At 43.2% G+C, this 14,597-nt stretch overlaps 1 protein-coding gene across 4 annotated transcripts in view; it reads left to right on the forward strand.

Annotated features, from left to right (window-relative positions):
• The window catches only part of Trmt2b (tRNA methyltransferase 2 homolog B), a 54,297-nt gene extending 48,814 nt beyond the window's left edge, over positions 1-5,483 (forward strand). For all 4 annotated transcript variants that reach the window (XM_057759812.1, XM_057759811.1, XM_057759814.1 and 1 more), the window contains one exon: positions 4,144-5,483. In XM_057759812.1, coding sequence (XP_057615795.1) covers positions 4,144-4,270 — 127 coding nt within the window. In that variant the 3' untranslated portion in view covers positions 4,271-5,483. The remainder of the gene's footprint in view (positions 1-4,143) is intronic.
• The last annotated feature ends 9,114 nt before the right edge of the window (positions 5,484-14,597 follow it).

Below are 14,597 nucleotides of genomic sequence, written 5' to 3' on the forward strand. Positions count from 1 at the left end.
TGGCCTCTCGTCAGCTCTCATTGTCCGCCATGTTCAGAGAGTCCGGTTTTATCCCATGCTTTTTCAGTCACAGTCCAGCTGGCCTTGGTGAGCTCCCAATAGATCAGCCCCACTGTCTCAGTGGGTGGGTGCATCCCTCGTGGTCCTGACTTCCTTGTTCATGTTCTCCCTCCTTCTGCTCCTCATTAGGACCTTGGGAGCTCAGTCCGGTGCTCCAGTGTGGGTCTCTGTCTCTATCTCCATCCATCGCTAGATGAAGGTTCTATGGTGATATGCAAGATATTCATCAGTATGGCTATAGGATAGGTTCATTTCAGGTTCCCAAGGAACTAACTGGGGACATTGCCCTGGGCACCTGGTAGCCATTCCAAGTTCAAGTCTCTTGCCAACCCTTAGGTGGCTCCCTTAACTAAGATCTGAGTTTCCCTGCTCTCCTATGCAACCTTCCTTTATCCCCAATCATCCCGTTTCCCCAAGTTCCCCTCATCCTCTCCTTCACACTTTTCTCTCCCCATCTCCCCTCACCCTCATCCCACCCCACCCCCAAGATTCCAATTTTTTGCCCGGCAATCTTGTCTATTTCTCATAGCCAGGTGGATAACTATATGTTTTTCCTTGGGTTTACCCTCTTGTTTAGCTTCTTTATGATCACAAATTATAGACTCAGTGGCACGTATCCATGGCTAGAAAACAATTATGAGTGAGTACATCCCATGATCTTCTTTTTGGGTCTGGGTTACCTCACTTAGGATAGTATTTTCTATTTCCATCCATTTGCACGCAAAATTCGAGAAGTCATTGTTTTTTACCGCTGAGTAGTACTCTAATATGTATATATTCCACACTTTCTTCATCCATTCTTCCATTGAAGGACATCTAGGTTGCTTCCAGGATCTGGCTATTACAAATAATGCTGCTATGAACATAGTTGAGCATATACTTTTGTTGTATGATAGGGCATTTCTTGGGTATATTCCCAAGAGTGGTATTGCTGGGTCCAGGGGTAGGTTGATTCCGACTTTCCTGAGAAACTGCCACACTGCTTTCCAAAGTGGTTGCACAAGTTTGCATTCCCACCAGCAATGGATGAGGGTACCCCTTTCTCCACAACTTCTCCAGCAAAGGCTATCTTTGGTGTTTTTTATTTTAGCCATTATGACAGGTGTAAGATGGTATCTCAAAGTTGTTTTGATTTGCATTTCTCTGATCGCTAAGGAGGTTGAGCATGACCTTAAGTATCTTTTGGCCATTTGAACTTCTTCTGTTGAGAATTCTCTGTTCAGATCAGTGCCCCATCTTTTAATTGGGTTAATTAGCATTTTAATGTCTAGTTTCTTGAGTTCTTTATATATTTTGGAGATCAGACTTTTGTCTGTTGCGGGGTTGGTGAAGATCTTCTCCCAGTCAGTAGACTGCCTTTTTGTCTTAATGACAGTGTCCTTTGCTTTACAGAAGCTTCTCAGTTTCAGGAGGTCCCATTTATTCAATGTTGCCCTTAATGTCTGTGCTGCTGGGGTTATACATAGGAAGCTATCTCCTGTGCCCATATGTTGTAGGGTACTTTCCGTTTTCTCTTCTATCAGGTTCAGTGTGTTCAGATTGATATTGAGGTCTTTGATCCATTTGGACTTGAGTTTTGTGCATGGTGATAGATATGGATCTATTTTCATTCTTCTACATGTTGACATCCAGTTATGCCAGCACCATTTGTTGAAGATGCTTTCTTTCTTCCATTGTATACTTTTAGCTCCTTTATCGAAAATCAGGTGTTCATAGGTTTGTGGGTTAAAATCCGGGTCTTCTATACGATTCCATTGGTTGACTTCTCTGTTTTTATGCCAGTACCACGCTGTTTTCATTACTGTAGCTTTGTAATAGAGTTTGAAGTCAGGGATGGTAATGCCTCCAGAAGTTCCTTTATTGTATAATATTGTTTTGGCTATCCTGGGTTTTTTGTTTTTCCATATAAAGTTGATTATTGTCCTCTCAAGATCTGTGAAGAATTTTGATGGGACCTTGATGGGGATTGCATTGAATCTATAGATTGCCTTTGGTAGAATTGCCATTTTTACTATGTTGATCCTCCCAATCCAAGAGCAAGGGAGATCCTTCCATTTTCTGGTATCCTCTTCAATTTCTTTCTTCAAAGACTTAAAGTTCTTGTCAAATAGATCTTTCACTTCCTTGGTTAGAGTTACCCCAAGATATTTTATGCTGTTTGTGGCTATCGTGAAAGGTGATGATTCTCTTATTTCCCTCTCTGCTTCCATATCCTTTGTGTATAAGAGGGCGACTGATCTTTTGGAGTTGATCTTGTATCCTGCCACATTACTAAAGGTGTTTATCAGCTGTAGGAGTTCTTTGGTAGAGTTTTTGGGGTCGCTTATGTACACTATCATATCATCGCAAATAATGCAAGTTTAACTTCTTCCTTTCCAATTCGAGTCCCCTTGATCCCCTTATGTTGTCTTATTGCTATTGCTAAAACTTCAAGAACTATATTGAAGAGGTATGGAGAGAGTGGACAGCCTTGGCGTGTTCCTGATTTTAGTGGGATGGCTTTAAGTTTCTCTTTGTTTAATTTGATGTTAGCTGTTGGCTTAGCAAGGGAATCTTAAGGAACTATGGTAAGTGGAAGGGGGAGCTCTCTGGGGAAAGGAAGAGACTCAGTCAGAAAGGCAGGAAGCACAAGGAAGGGTGGAGGAGGAGAAAAATTAATGAGAGTGATATGATATAAATGCATGAAAATATTTCAAGGAAGCCCATCACTTTGTATGTTATCTTTAAAAATGAATTAATGGAAGGACCCCCCCTTCAGAAATAGACCCTAATAACAATTAATTGTCTCTGTTTAGAAATAACTGGGAACAGGGCTGTAGAACTGGCTAAGGGTTTAAGAGCACTTGAGCTCCTGCAGAGGGACTCGAGTTTGGTTTCCAGTGCCCATGTGGTGGTTCATAACCATGGGCAGCTCCAATTTCTGATGACCTGGTGCCCTTTTCTGACTTCCCCAGACACCAGGCATGCATGTTGTGTATATACATACATTCAAGCAAAACACTCATACACATGAAAATTACATAAATCTAAAAATATTTTAAAAACAAGGAACTGGGGACATATGAGAGATGGCAAAGGAGATTACCTTGTGCACCTCTTAATGTTATTCCATTTTGACTCAGATGAAAGTATTCATTATACTGCACATTATATATAATAACAGTGAATTTTAAAATGCAGTGGTTAAGACTAAACCTAGAATTTAGATATCACACTGAGAAAATTACTAAACATGTCCTCAAAAAGGCAAAGCAGTTTCAGTTTCAGCAAGATACTGTGTACATATGGTAAAAAAAAAAAAAGCTGATAGTGTAAAACTATAAAAGAATTGGTAGAAATTGGAACAACCTTTTTAGAAGAGTTTAGTGGGTACCTGTCTTAGGGTCTTATGAATGTAAGCCGTGATGTTTGATAATATATACCTTACATACATATATAAATTATATATAATATATTATATATATATATGTGTGTGTGTGTGTATGGGGTTCAAATCCAGAAATTTGTACATGCTAATCATATGCTCTAACTCAGACACTGAGATTTACCCCAGTCTTTTACTTGGATGCATTTTTATGTGCATGTGTGTATGCACCAAAGGACAACCTAAAGGTGTTGTTTCCCCAGGACCCATTTGCCTTGTGTTTTGACACAGCTCTCTCACTGGCCTGGATTTCACCCAGGAGGCTAGGCTGGCCAGCAGTGAGTCCCAGGGATCTGCTTGGTTTTGCGCCCCTAGAACTGGTTTGCAAGCATATGCCAACACACTTTACATTTTTACATGGATTCTGGGCATTGAACTCAGATACTTTGACAACCAAAGCATGCTCGCAGTACTTTAGATGCATTTTGATTTAGTATTTTTGGCTTGCAATGGGTTTGTTGGGCCATAACCTCACTGTAAGTTGAACATTTGTACTCTAGTGAGGAAGATGGCTAAGTGAAACAGTTACATGGAAATAATGAGTCGTGGAGATGCCAGACACATGGGCCTGTGTGACTACAGAGGAAGAACTTCAATTCTAAGTCCGGTAGTTGCTTCTCTTTTTTTCTGTGAACTGATCCTATGGTCTCTTTCTACAGGCTGTGCTGTCCTCCAAACTCTGCTAAGAAGCTCCTCGGTGAACCCTTTGTCCTGAGAGAAGCTGTACCCGTGGATTTGTTTCCCCACACCCCACACTGTGAACTGGTACTCCTCTTCACTCGATAAGGCTAGGAGACTGCAGGCTGCTAAGGCTGAAGTTTCAGGGACGTCATCAGGTTTGGCCTGTTGCTGCATTGGAGACCATGGATGTGTCTCCCAGGAAACCAGTCTTTGTATCCCCAGCAAGAGTTTAGCTGGCCTCCTCTGAGGTGGATTGAACTATAGCATGTCATATTTCTTTGGGATTACCCATATTTGCCTAGCTTTGAACGCTCCAAACTCCTTGGATTTCTTACAAAGCAGAAGAAGGGGCTAGGGAGCCAGGCGGTGGTGGCACATGCCTTTAATTCCAGCACTGGGAGACAGAGGCAGGTGGATCTCTGTAAGTTCAAGGCCAACCTGATCCACAGAGTGAGTTGCAGAACAGGCTCCAAAGCTACACAGAGAAACTCTGTCTTGGGGGAAAAAAAAGGGTGGGGTGGGGAAGCTAAGTAGGTCACTTACTTATTGCACATAAACAAGTACCTGAGTTTCGAGTCCAGCATTCACATTCACATAACAGGTCTGTTTTTCCAGTGCTAGGAACTGGAGACAGGGGGATCCTGAGAGCTTTCCTGACCAGCTAGTCTAGCTAAGAAGTGAGCTCCAGCTTCAGTGAGAGACCCTTTCTCAAAAAAAGGAGTTGGAAAATGTTTATCAGCTGCTGGCCTCTACAAGTGTAGTCACAGGTACATAATACATACATACATACACGCACATATATATACACACACACTACATACACACAAAGCAGACAATGTTATGTAGCGATTACAGGGCAGTTAGGTTGTCTAGACTTTGACACTTCTAAAATGTCCTTTGATAATGTGCTTATGTCCAGGGCAGAAGAAACGGCTCAGCATCACCCAGGCACATATAGCTCTTGCAGAATTCCTAAGTTTGATTGCTGGTACCCATGTCAGGCTGCTCACAACTGCCTGTAACTGTAGGACAGGGGATCCAATACCTTATTCTGACCTCCATGGACACTCGCTCACATGCGCAAACCTATACTCACGCACATGCAAATACACATAATTAACAAAATAGTTTTTTAAAAAATTAAAAAGAAAATGTGGTTATTTCTAGGAGCAGTAGCACCATTTATTTCTTACCTGTAGAAGGAGAATTGGTCAGTAGAGATACCCAGAAGGGTTAAGAAACTCTCAAAGTAGGGGCTGAATACTTCTGATTGTGCTGAGTGTTATGGGGGAAGACAACGCCAGAAGCCTCTAGTAATCCAGTACACACTATAATAAAGTGGATATTGAGACCAACTGTATTCACTCATCTGTAGTCCATGAACTTTTCAATTCTGGAATTGTCCTTGGGTGGTTGCCTAGCCATTTATACTATATATTTTGAATACTCATGGTTGGAAGTCAAGGAAGTTAGCATGTGTGGCCAGACTTACAAAATAATAATCAGCTCAACGGGTAATTAAAGTTTGTCTTAGTTCTAAATGCTCTGAAAGTAGACTGCTTCTCAAAAGAAGATAGCTGTTAAAACTTATAAAAAATATTGTATATTTTTGCGGTGGGGTCTGTCTTAGTGTACTGTTGCCGTGAAGAGACACCATGAACAAGGCTACCCTTATAAAAGAAAGCATTTAAGTGGGGGCTTGCGTGCAGTTATGAAGGGTTAGCCCATTCTCATCACGGTGGTGAGTGTGGTGGCACAAAGGAAGGCAAGGTTCAAGAGCAGTAGCTCAAGGCCTCCTCCCAATACACACCTTCCCCAACAAGGCCGTGCCTTTCTTTCTTTCTTTCTTTCTTTCTTTCTTTCTTTCTTTCTTTCTTTCTTTCTTTCTTTCTTTCTTTCTGTCTGTCTGTCTGTCTGTCTGTCTGTCTGTCTGTCTGTCTGTCTGCCTGCCTGCCTGCCTGCCTGCCTGCCTGCCTGCCTGCCTGCCTGCCTGCCTGCCTGCCTTCCTTCCTTCCTTCCTTCCTTCCTTCCTTCCTTCCTTCCTTCCTTCCTTCCTTCCTTCCTTCCTTTCTTATTTATTTCCCAGCCCCATCAGTTTTCCCTCCCTCCCTCCTTTCCTTCCAGATCCTTACCTAATACCCTCCCCTATCTAGTATTCCTCCTTTCTCTTTAGAAAAGGGCAGCCTCCCATGTATAACAGCCAGCCCTGACATATCAAATTGCGGTAAGACTAGACACCTCTTCGCCTATTAAGGCTAGACAAGGTAACCCAGTAGGAGGAAAGGGTCCCCAAAAGCAGGTAGCAGCCAGACAGTCCCTGCTCCTGTTAGGAGTCCCACAAGAAGACCAAGCTACACGACTGTAACATATGTGCAGAGAGTCTAAGTCAGTCCCACGCAAGCTCCCTGGTTGTCAGTTCAGTCTCTGTGAGCCCCCGTGAGCCTAGGTTAGTTGATTCTGTGGGTTTTCTTGTCGTGTCCTTGACCCCTCTGACTCCTGCAATCCTTCCTCTCCCTCTTAACGGTATTTCCCAAGGTCTGCCTAAAGTTTGGCTGTGGGTCTCTGTGTCTGTTTCCGTTAGTTTCTGGGTTGATGACCATTGGGCTAGGCAGCAAGTATAGCAGACTGTCATTAGACATCATCACCGTGACTTTTTGCCAATCATCTTGGTTCTATTCTAGGTCTCTGGGCTGTGCAGCCTCTGGGACTGAGCATACAAATCTATGCCTATGGGGGATTTTGTCATTCAGACCACCATAGGGTGTCATGTATTCCAGGTTGTCCTCCACACAATACAGCCAAGAATGTCCTTTAGGTTCTCATCATCCTGCTTCTGTCTCCTGAGTTCTGCTTCATTTTCATGTGTGTACAATCAGACTTAATTTTATTTCATGCTGGAGAATTGAACCCAGGGCTTTGCCCATGCTAAGCAAATACTCTTATCAATAGAGGTCCATTTCCAGCCTGCTTTGTTGGTGTTTTGAATCAAGGTTTCAATTAGCCTAAGGCTGGCCTCAGATTCCTTATGTAGCTAAGGCTGATCTTTACCCCTCATATTATATTGAATTATATTATGGCTATGTGCCACTACTCACAACTAATGTTGTGCATTGCTTTCGGAGATAGTCAGGTGCAGCAGCAAGAAGAGACATGGGAATTCAAGAACACAGCACAGTATACATTCATAGTGCTAGAGTATGAAGTTTGCCACAGGTCTACATAGGGAAGACACCAGAATCATCAGCAGGCAGAAGGCAGATATGAGGGAAAGGTTCAGGCAGTGTTATTCTTTGGGTTTTCCTCAGGAAAGGTGGAGAAGTGACAGCAGTTTATGTCCAACTAGTTTGAGCAGTTTTGGCAGGTCTTTCAGCTCTAGGGGTGGCCTCTAGTGTCTGCCACCTGGCCTGGGACGCTAAAGGTAGAAGAGTGTTGCCTTTCTGGGTATTCAGGGTGGTTGCAGGAAGTATGATCTAAAATGGTTGTTTTATTCTCCAGAGATATTGTTGTTTAGATCTGGAAACATTCCTGAAGGCCCAAGTGTCAAAAGCTTGTTCTTCGCCTGTGGGAGACACCATTGGGAGGTCATGGAACTTTTAGGTGGTAGGGTCTAGTGCAGTGGCTCTCAACCTTGCTAATTCTGCAGCCCTTTAGTACAGTTCCTTATGTTGTGGTGACCCCCCCCAACATAAAATTATTTTCATTGCTACTTCATAACTGCAATTTTGCTACTGTTACAGATCATAATGTAAATATCTGATATACCACCCTTGTGAAAGGGTTATTTGATCCCAAAGGGACTGTGACCTGCAGCTTGAGAACCTGTGATCTCATGGAAGGAAATTAGATCATTGATAGGGATATTGGGATCCTGCTCCTTTCCTCTCCCTCTCTTTACTTCCTGGCTATCATGGAGTGATAAGCTTTTTCTCTACCATATGTTCCTTTGTCCTGCTGATGTGACTTGCTACCAGCCCAAAAGCAATGGGCTAAATGGCCGTGGACCAGAAATGTGAGCTAAAACAAGCTTTCAAGTTGTTTATCTTAGGAATCACGTTTCAGTGATGGAATGCTGACTAACATAGCTTTGGGCTCAGCCCTTTCTGTCTTTATGAATTGACTAGCCCTGCGGGGACTGGTGGAATCTTTAGCCACAAGGTTAATCAAGATGTCAAGACAACATTGTATACAGAAATACACACACTACACAGGACAGTACATACTCACTTAAAAACATTAGAAGGGATCTGGGTTTCGAGGCTTATGCCTGTAATCCCAGTAACTTGAAAGACGGATGCAGCAGACTAGCTGTGAGCTCAAGGCCAGTCTGGACTACACACAGATTGATTGTTGCGGGGAAAGGCCCAGGGATCAGCCTTCTTTTCTTCCTTTACATTTTGTCATAGCACATAGTTATTAGACAGCTTGTATTTCATAAGGATGTTTTCTTTTTGTTTTTTAAACATGTTTTAGTTCTTTTGGGTTCTTTTGCTATTTGGGCTATTGCTCTTGGAGATTTCTTTAACAACTTTGTCTTTACACAGCATGTATGGTACCATTACATAAGGACATCTTCATTCGAAAATACATTTATACACTGGCCATCTCTTCCCCCTGCAAAGCCTCCTCACTCCATTCATGTTAGTTTCTTTTTCTTTTCATCACCTAGACAGTTCTCGATTCTACTTTTAGGTCATATCTAATTGTATATATATTTAAAGTCTATGAATCACATGTGAGAGAAAACATGGTATTTGTCTTTCCAAGACTGACTTAATCTGCGCAACATTCACTTGCCTGCAAACTTTAAAAGTATTTTTATTTATGGTTAAAAACCTTCAGTTGTGTATCCTTTATCAATTTCCCTGGGTTGGGACATCAGGTATTACTATTCTTAACATGTACCCTCCATACATTTTGTGATTCTAATATGCTGCCAAAGCTGAACACCAGTACTCTAGATGGGGCTTTACTTTTCCAGTGTGTTCTTTGGACCAGCAGCTTTGGCATCACTTGAGCCAGTTAGAAGCATAGCCTTCATTCAGCTGAATTAGGTCCTCTGGGACTGGCATCCAGAGATCTGTGTTTTACCATCACTTGCTGGTGATGGCTGATGCATACTCGAGTTACAGAACCCCTAACTTTCAGCCTTGGTTGCACACAAAGCACCGAAGGACCTTTTGTGACACTCGTTTGTATGTGTGTACATGAGTGTGGCGGTCAGAGGACAACTTGCGGGAGTTCATTTTCTCCTTCTACTGTGTAGATACCAGGGATGGAACTCAGATCATCAAGGTTGGTGGCAAACACCATTACCCTCTGAGCCATCTCACTAGCCCCTGGAAACCTCTTAAAACAGGCTTTTGAACATAATATCTTCAGATAGTTCTGTCATTCATTATGAGTGTGGCCTCAGCACCACTATTTTCAAAGCTTCCCAGACAATTCTCACACATGTATGGGTGTGTGGGAATCCTTGTCTTCGGTTTTTGTCTCCAAGATGGTATGTTGATGTGTTAAATAAAAGTGCACATCAGGTCGCAGATATTCTTCCTCACTAGACCCAGGCAGGGCCTCTGGATAGCGCTCTGGGTCCCCATAAAGCATTTAGTTTTGCATGTCTTCCATAATTGTTTTGGTGGGTATGCTGGTAAGTTTTTGTTGTTGTTTTTGTTTGTTTTGTCAGCTTGACACAAAGTAGAGTTATTGTGGGAAGAGGGAGCCGCTGGAGAAGATAGCATTCATCAGGCTGACCCGTGAGTGTGTCTCTGGGGCGTTTTCCTGGTTGATGATTATTGTGGGCAGCTCAGCTCACTGTGGGTGGTGTCATCCCTGCAGGTGATCCGAGGTATAAGAAAGCAAAGTGGGCAAGCCACGAGAACCAGCCCGGAAGCAGTACTCCTTTGCGGTCTCTGCTTCAGGTTCTCCTTTGGCTTCCTCCATCTGTAAGCTAAAATAAACTCTCTCCTCCCCAAGTTCCTTCTGGTCCTGGCCTTTATCTCAGCAGTAGAAAACAGATGACGGCAGTGGGTATGGACGAAATGGGGTTTCATGCCATCAGCTGCTGGTAATTCTAGACGAGTCATAAAATCAACCCTCATACACTCGTGGAGAAAGTGAGGCCACCTTCATCTTAAAGTAGGACAGTTGTTTTAAGTTATTTATCCTCAGGCTTCTTCCTGGCTTTCAGAACTGGCTGCTTCTCACTAATCTCAGCAGATAAAGGCACTTGCTGCCAAGGCAGTGAGTTCAATTCCCAGGCCCCACATGGTGGAATGAAAGAACTAACTCTGGCAGGCTGTTCTCTGAGCGCCCCATGTGCACCTCCTGAATACATAAATGCATGTAATAAAAGAGGTCTATTTTAAAAATTAAAGCGCCAGTTTTGCAATGGCCCATTTGTTTGGTTGTTGTTGGGTTGAAACAGGGTCTTGCTGTATCACCCTCGTTAGTGTCCTCCTGCCTCAGCTCCTCTGGTGCCGGGGTTGCAGGTGTGAGCCACCACTCTGCTTTTGCCATTGCTCTTGTGTCACTTCTGGAGTTTTAGCTCCCACGGTTTTTCCCGGACTCGTCTGTACATTCTAATCACGTGTGTGCTCATGCCGCACCTTGCATGTGGCAGTCAGAGGACAACTTGGAGAAGTCAATTCTCTCCTTCCACCATGTGGTGCCTGGGGTTGAACTCGGGTTGTCGGACTTGGCCGCAAGCACCTTTATCCACGGAGCCATTTTGATGTCCCTTCAGTGGTGCTTTTAAAAGCCTTCTGGTTTGCTGTCACTAGAAATGTAGAGGAACATGTTCGTGCCATTCCACAGTGTCAGAATTTATTGAATAAACTCACAAGGTTTAGCAGTTTTAATGTCAATTTGTCACAAAACCTAGCTACCTTGGAAGCCTGGGTGAGATGAATGCAAGTTCGTTTATTCCAATCTTTCTGACTATCATGGCATACAGCACACAGATCCATCCATATATCTCTGTGTACGTGTATGGGTTCCAGAATGAATACAAGTTAAACAGGCTGCCACAGAGTTTGAGAGGTTTCAGTAGTGGGCTCAGAAAACATCTATGTTGGCAAGACAATGAACCAACCAGCACTGGGAGGCAGCTGCTCAAGTGTTGGAGCAAAACTAGTGTTCAGCTGTTAGGTTAAAAGGCAGACTGGGCGGAGAGCAAGAATTGGTGGGGTAGGGCTAGGCCCAGATGGGCAAATAGATGGATGAGCAGGCAATTGAATAGGCTTCCTCAACAGTAAGGGGCCAAACCAAGTCAGGGAATCATTGGTCTTTCCCATGGCTATGCCAGGTATCAGATGATAGGTGGGTATGGGGTCATGCCATCACAGTGTTAGGTGTCCATCACTTTATGGAGTCCAAGTGATGGGGGTACACCCTTAGTCTAGTGTACTTGCTAAGTTTGTTGTTCTTTTGTTTTGGTTTTTGGAGACAGGGTCTATCTTTATACCTCTGGCTGTCCTGGAACTTGCTCTGTAGACCAGACTGGCCTCACACTCACAGAGAACTCACAGTGGTAGTGCATGCCTTTATTCCCAATACTCAGGAAGCAGAGGCAGGTGAATTTCTGTGAGTTCAAGGCCAGCCTGGTCTACAGATTGAGTTCCAGGACAACCAAGGCTATGCACAAAGAAACCCTGTCTCGAATATATAGAGTCTCCTGGGGCAGTGCACAGCTCAAAAGCCACTGTCCAATACAGCAAGGAGTCACTTAGAGTAAGACATAATGGCCAGATCTCAATATAGCTCACAGGACTTGAGGTGGTCATTCTGACCTAATTGGTATAGGCTATGGTCCAAATATCTGAAATTTTTGACATTTTGTTTGTGAGCCTAATACTTAACAGTTGAGCCATCTCTCCAACCCAGTATATGAATTTTTAAAGGATTCCTGAAGCAATTCTGATGGGCAGCCATAATTACTATCCTCTGGTTGAGGCAACAGTTCCCAATCTTGTCTGTGCCTTAAACGCCTCCAGTGATTTTTTTTTTCATACTTCCAAGGCTTAGACCCCACCCTGACTAATTAAATTGTCGTAGTCTCTGGAGGGACCACACAGACACTGAAGGTTACAGAGTGTCCAGCACTGAGGACCATGGGGTTAAGAGCGTTTGATGAGGTTGACTGTCTTCCGGCTGGAGAAGAGAATGATTGCCATTTACTGAGATTTAAGTCTTCTAACCCTGCACCCTTAAGATCCAATTAAAATTTATAACTCCTAGGATCATTAGTCATTTTTCTTAGGAACATAAGCTGGCCCACAAAGTGTAGTCGTGAACCATTGGCAACTTTCTTAGAATCTGCCAATTAGTACAAATTCAGGAGGACACTTGAAGTGGAACATAGCTATTATTTCTGAGACGTCACACATTTCCCCTCAGCAGATTCTATTCCACTAACATATAGATTTCCACATTGTATTTTTCATTTTCCTCAGAAGAACCCAGCTGGATGAGTTTATCCACATCTGGCTAGAAGCCTCACAAGGGAGGGGCGATATATCGTAAATAGTCCCAAGCCATTTGTGGGGTGCGGAGATAGATGGCTCAGTGGTTAAGAGCACTTGTTACTTTTGCAAAGAACCTGGGTTCAGCTCCGAGTATCACGCGATGGCTCACAACCATCTGTAACTCTACTTCCAGAGGATTTGGCCCCCTTTTTGACCTCTGTGGGAACCAGGTATGCCTGTGCTACACATGCTTACCTGCAGGCCAAACATTCATACACAGATTTTTTTAAAAAAATATATACATTCATAACTACTAACCTCAAGGTATTTAGAGGGCAGAGGTTATTAGTCTGAAGACCTGAAAAAAATGTAACATTTCAAGGTGTTAGTTTAAACCATGTGTTTGGGGAATTTTTGAGATAGGGTTTTGCTATATAACCCTGGCTAGCTTGGAACTAGCTATGGAGAACAGGCTGGCCTTGAACTTTCAGTGATCCTCCCGCTTCTGCCTCAGAGTGCTGTGATTTAAAGGTGTGTGCCACCACTGCCCAGCCTAATTATCTTTAGTTGTAACCAAGCCGAGGAATATTTGAGAGCAAGAGGGGGCTGTTTAGGCGTCTCCTCCCACTAGGCTGTAAGAATTGAGCATTGCACCTCTAACATCTAGCAGTGTCCGAACAGTGGCAGGAGCTCAAGGGGCGGTTTGACATGCTGCCTAAAAGGAGTAACTTTATTAAGGCTGACCTGGGCTTGACTCCTGTCTACCATTGAAGTGCTCTGTGACTTTGGACAACTTACTTGACCTCTTCCACTCTGTTTCCTGTCCCTGTTTCTCTAGAATGAGGATAATAGTGGCATACACAGATGGGACTACATATCTCTGGCCCAGAAAAAGACCTAAACTCATAATCCAAAATATATTTCTGCCAAGTGTGTATCATTTGCACCACCGTAAAGCTGAGGAATCATTAACTTGAACCACTGAAAGCTGGTACTTAATTTCAGCAAACAAAACCACACATTGCACAGTCCCTTTCCTGTGGGTGTGGGTGTTTGTTTCTCAGTGTTTATGTTTTACTTAAATATTATAGTCTCTAGTGAAAATTTACAATACACTTTGAGGAGAAATGAAGCAGAGACAAGAGACAGGGAAGGCCGTCCCTCTCGATTCGTCACCTTAATGATATTACTTGCTAAAAATAACCCCCTTGTCAGATCCCTTTGTCCGATTGTAAGAAGTGCTCATGTAAGGCATGCAGTTTTGACACTAACCCTGATGAGGTGTCTTGGATTCAGGACTTTGGTACGGATATGATGGCATTCCCTTTTGGGCTCAAGAGTTCAGCACTATAAATTGTTCCCAACACCTATGAGTTTGCCTTCTTTTAGCCCCCAAAGAGAAAGCTTGTCTACAATCCTGATTAGACACTGAGTGGAAAAGAGGCATTAGTGGAAAAGGCTGGTGAAAGCCAAGTAATTGGTAGTTTTGATGAGTGTACTGGATTACCATTGGGACAAACTGGATTGAAAGGTCTATATAAATTCTTTGTACTATATTTACAACCCCAGTAGATCTAAAATCTAGTTCAGAGTATGAAGTTAACAAAAGAAATCAGAACTTAAACAACTGGCTGTAGTGGCACACACCTGTTATCCCAGAAAAAAAAAAAAGAGGAGAATCGTAAATTCAGGGCCAACCTGGGCTACATAGCCTAACTCCATCTTAATCTACACCCCCTCCAGTTTAATAAAACAAAGAAAGCATGGACTGAAAGCCAGTGCAAGAGAAACAAAGTCTGTACAGGCACTGAAGCAGAGTCTCCAGAGAGACATTTACTCAGTTTGATACCCAGATGTGTAATGGATAAGACTGAGCAATCGTGAGTGCTGCCCGTGACGAGGTAACAAGATGGAGACCCTTGTAGCTAGCAGTGGCGTACAAATCAGGGCCTGCTGGCTGTGTAGGATTA

Source organism: Chionomys nivalis, chromosome X (assembly GCF_950005125.1).
Source record: "Chionomys nivalis chromosome X, mChiNiv1.1, whole genome shotgun sequence".
In the NCBI taxonomy this organism is placed as follows: domain Eukaryota; kingdom Metazoa; phylum Chordata; class Mammalia; order Rodentia; family Cricetidae; genus Chionomys; species Chionomys nivalis.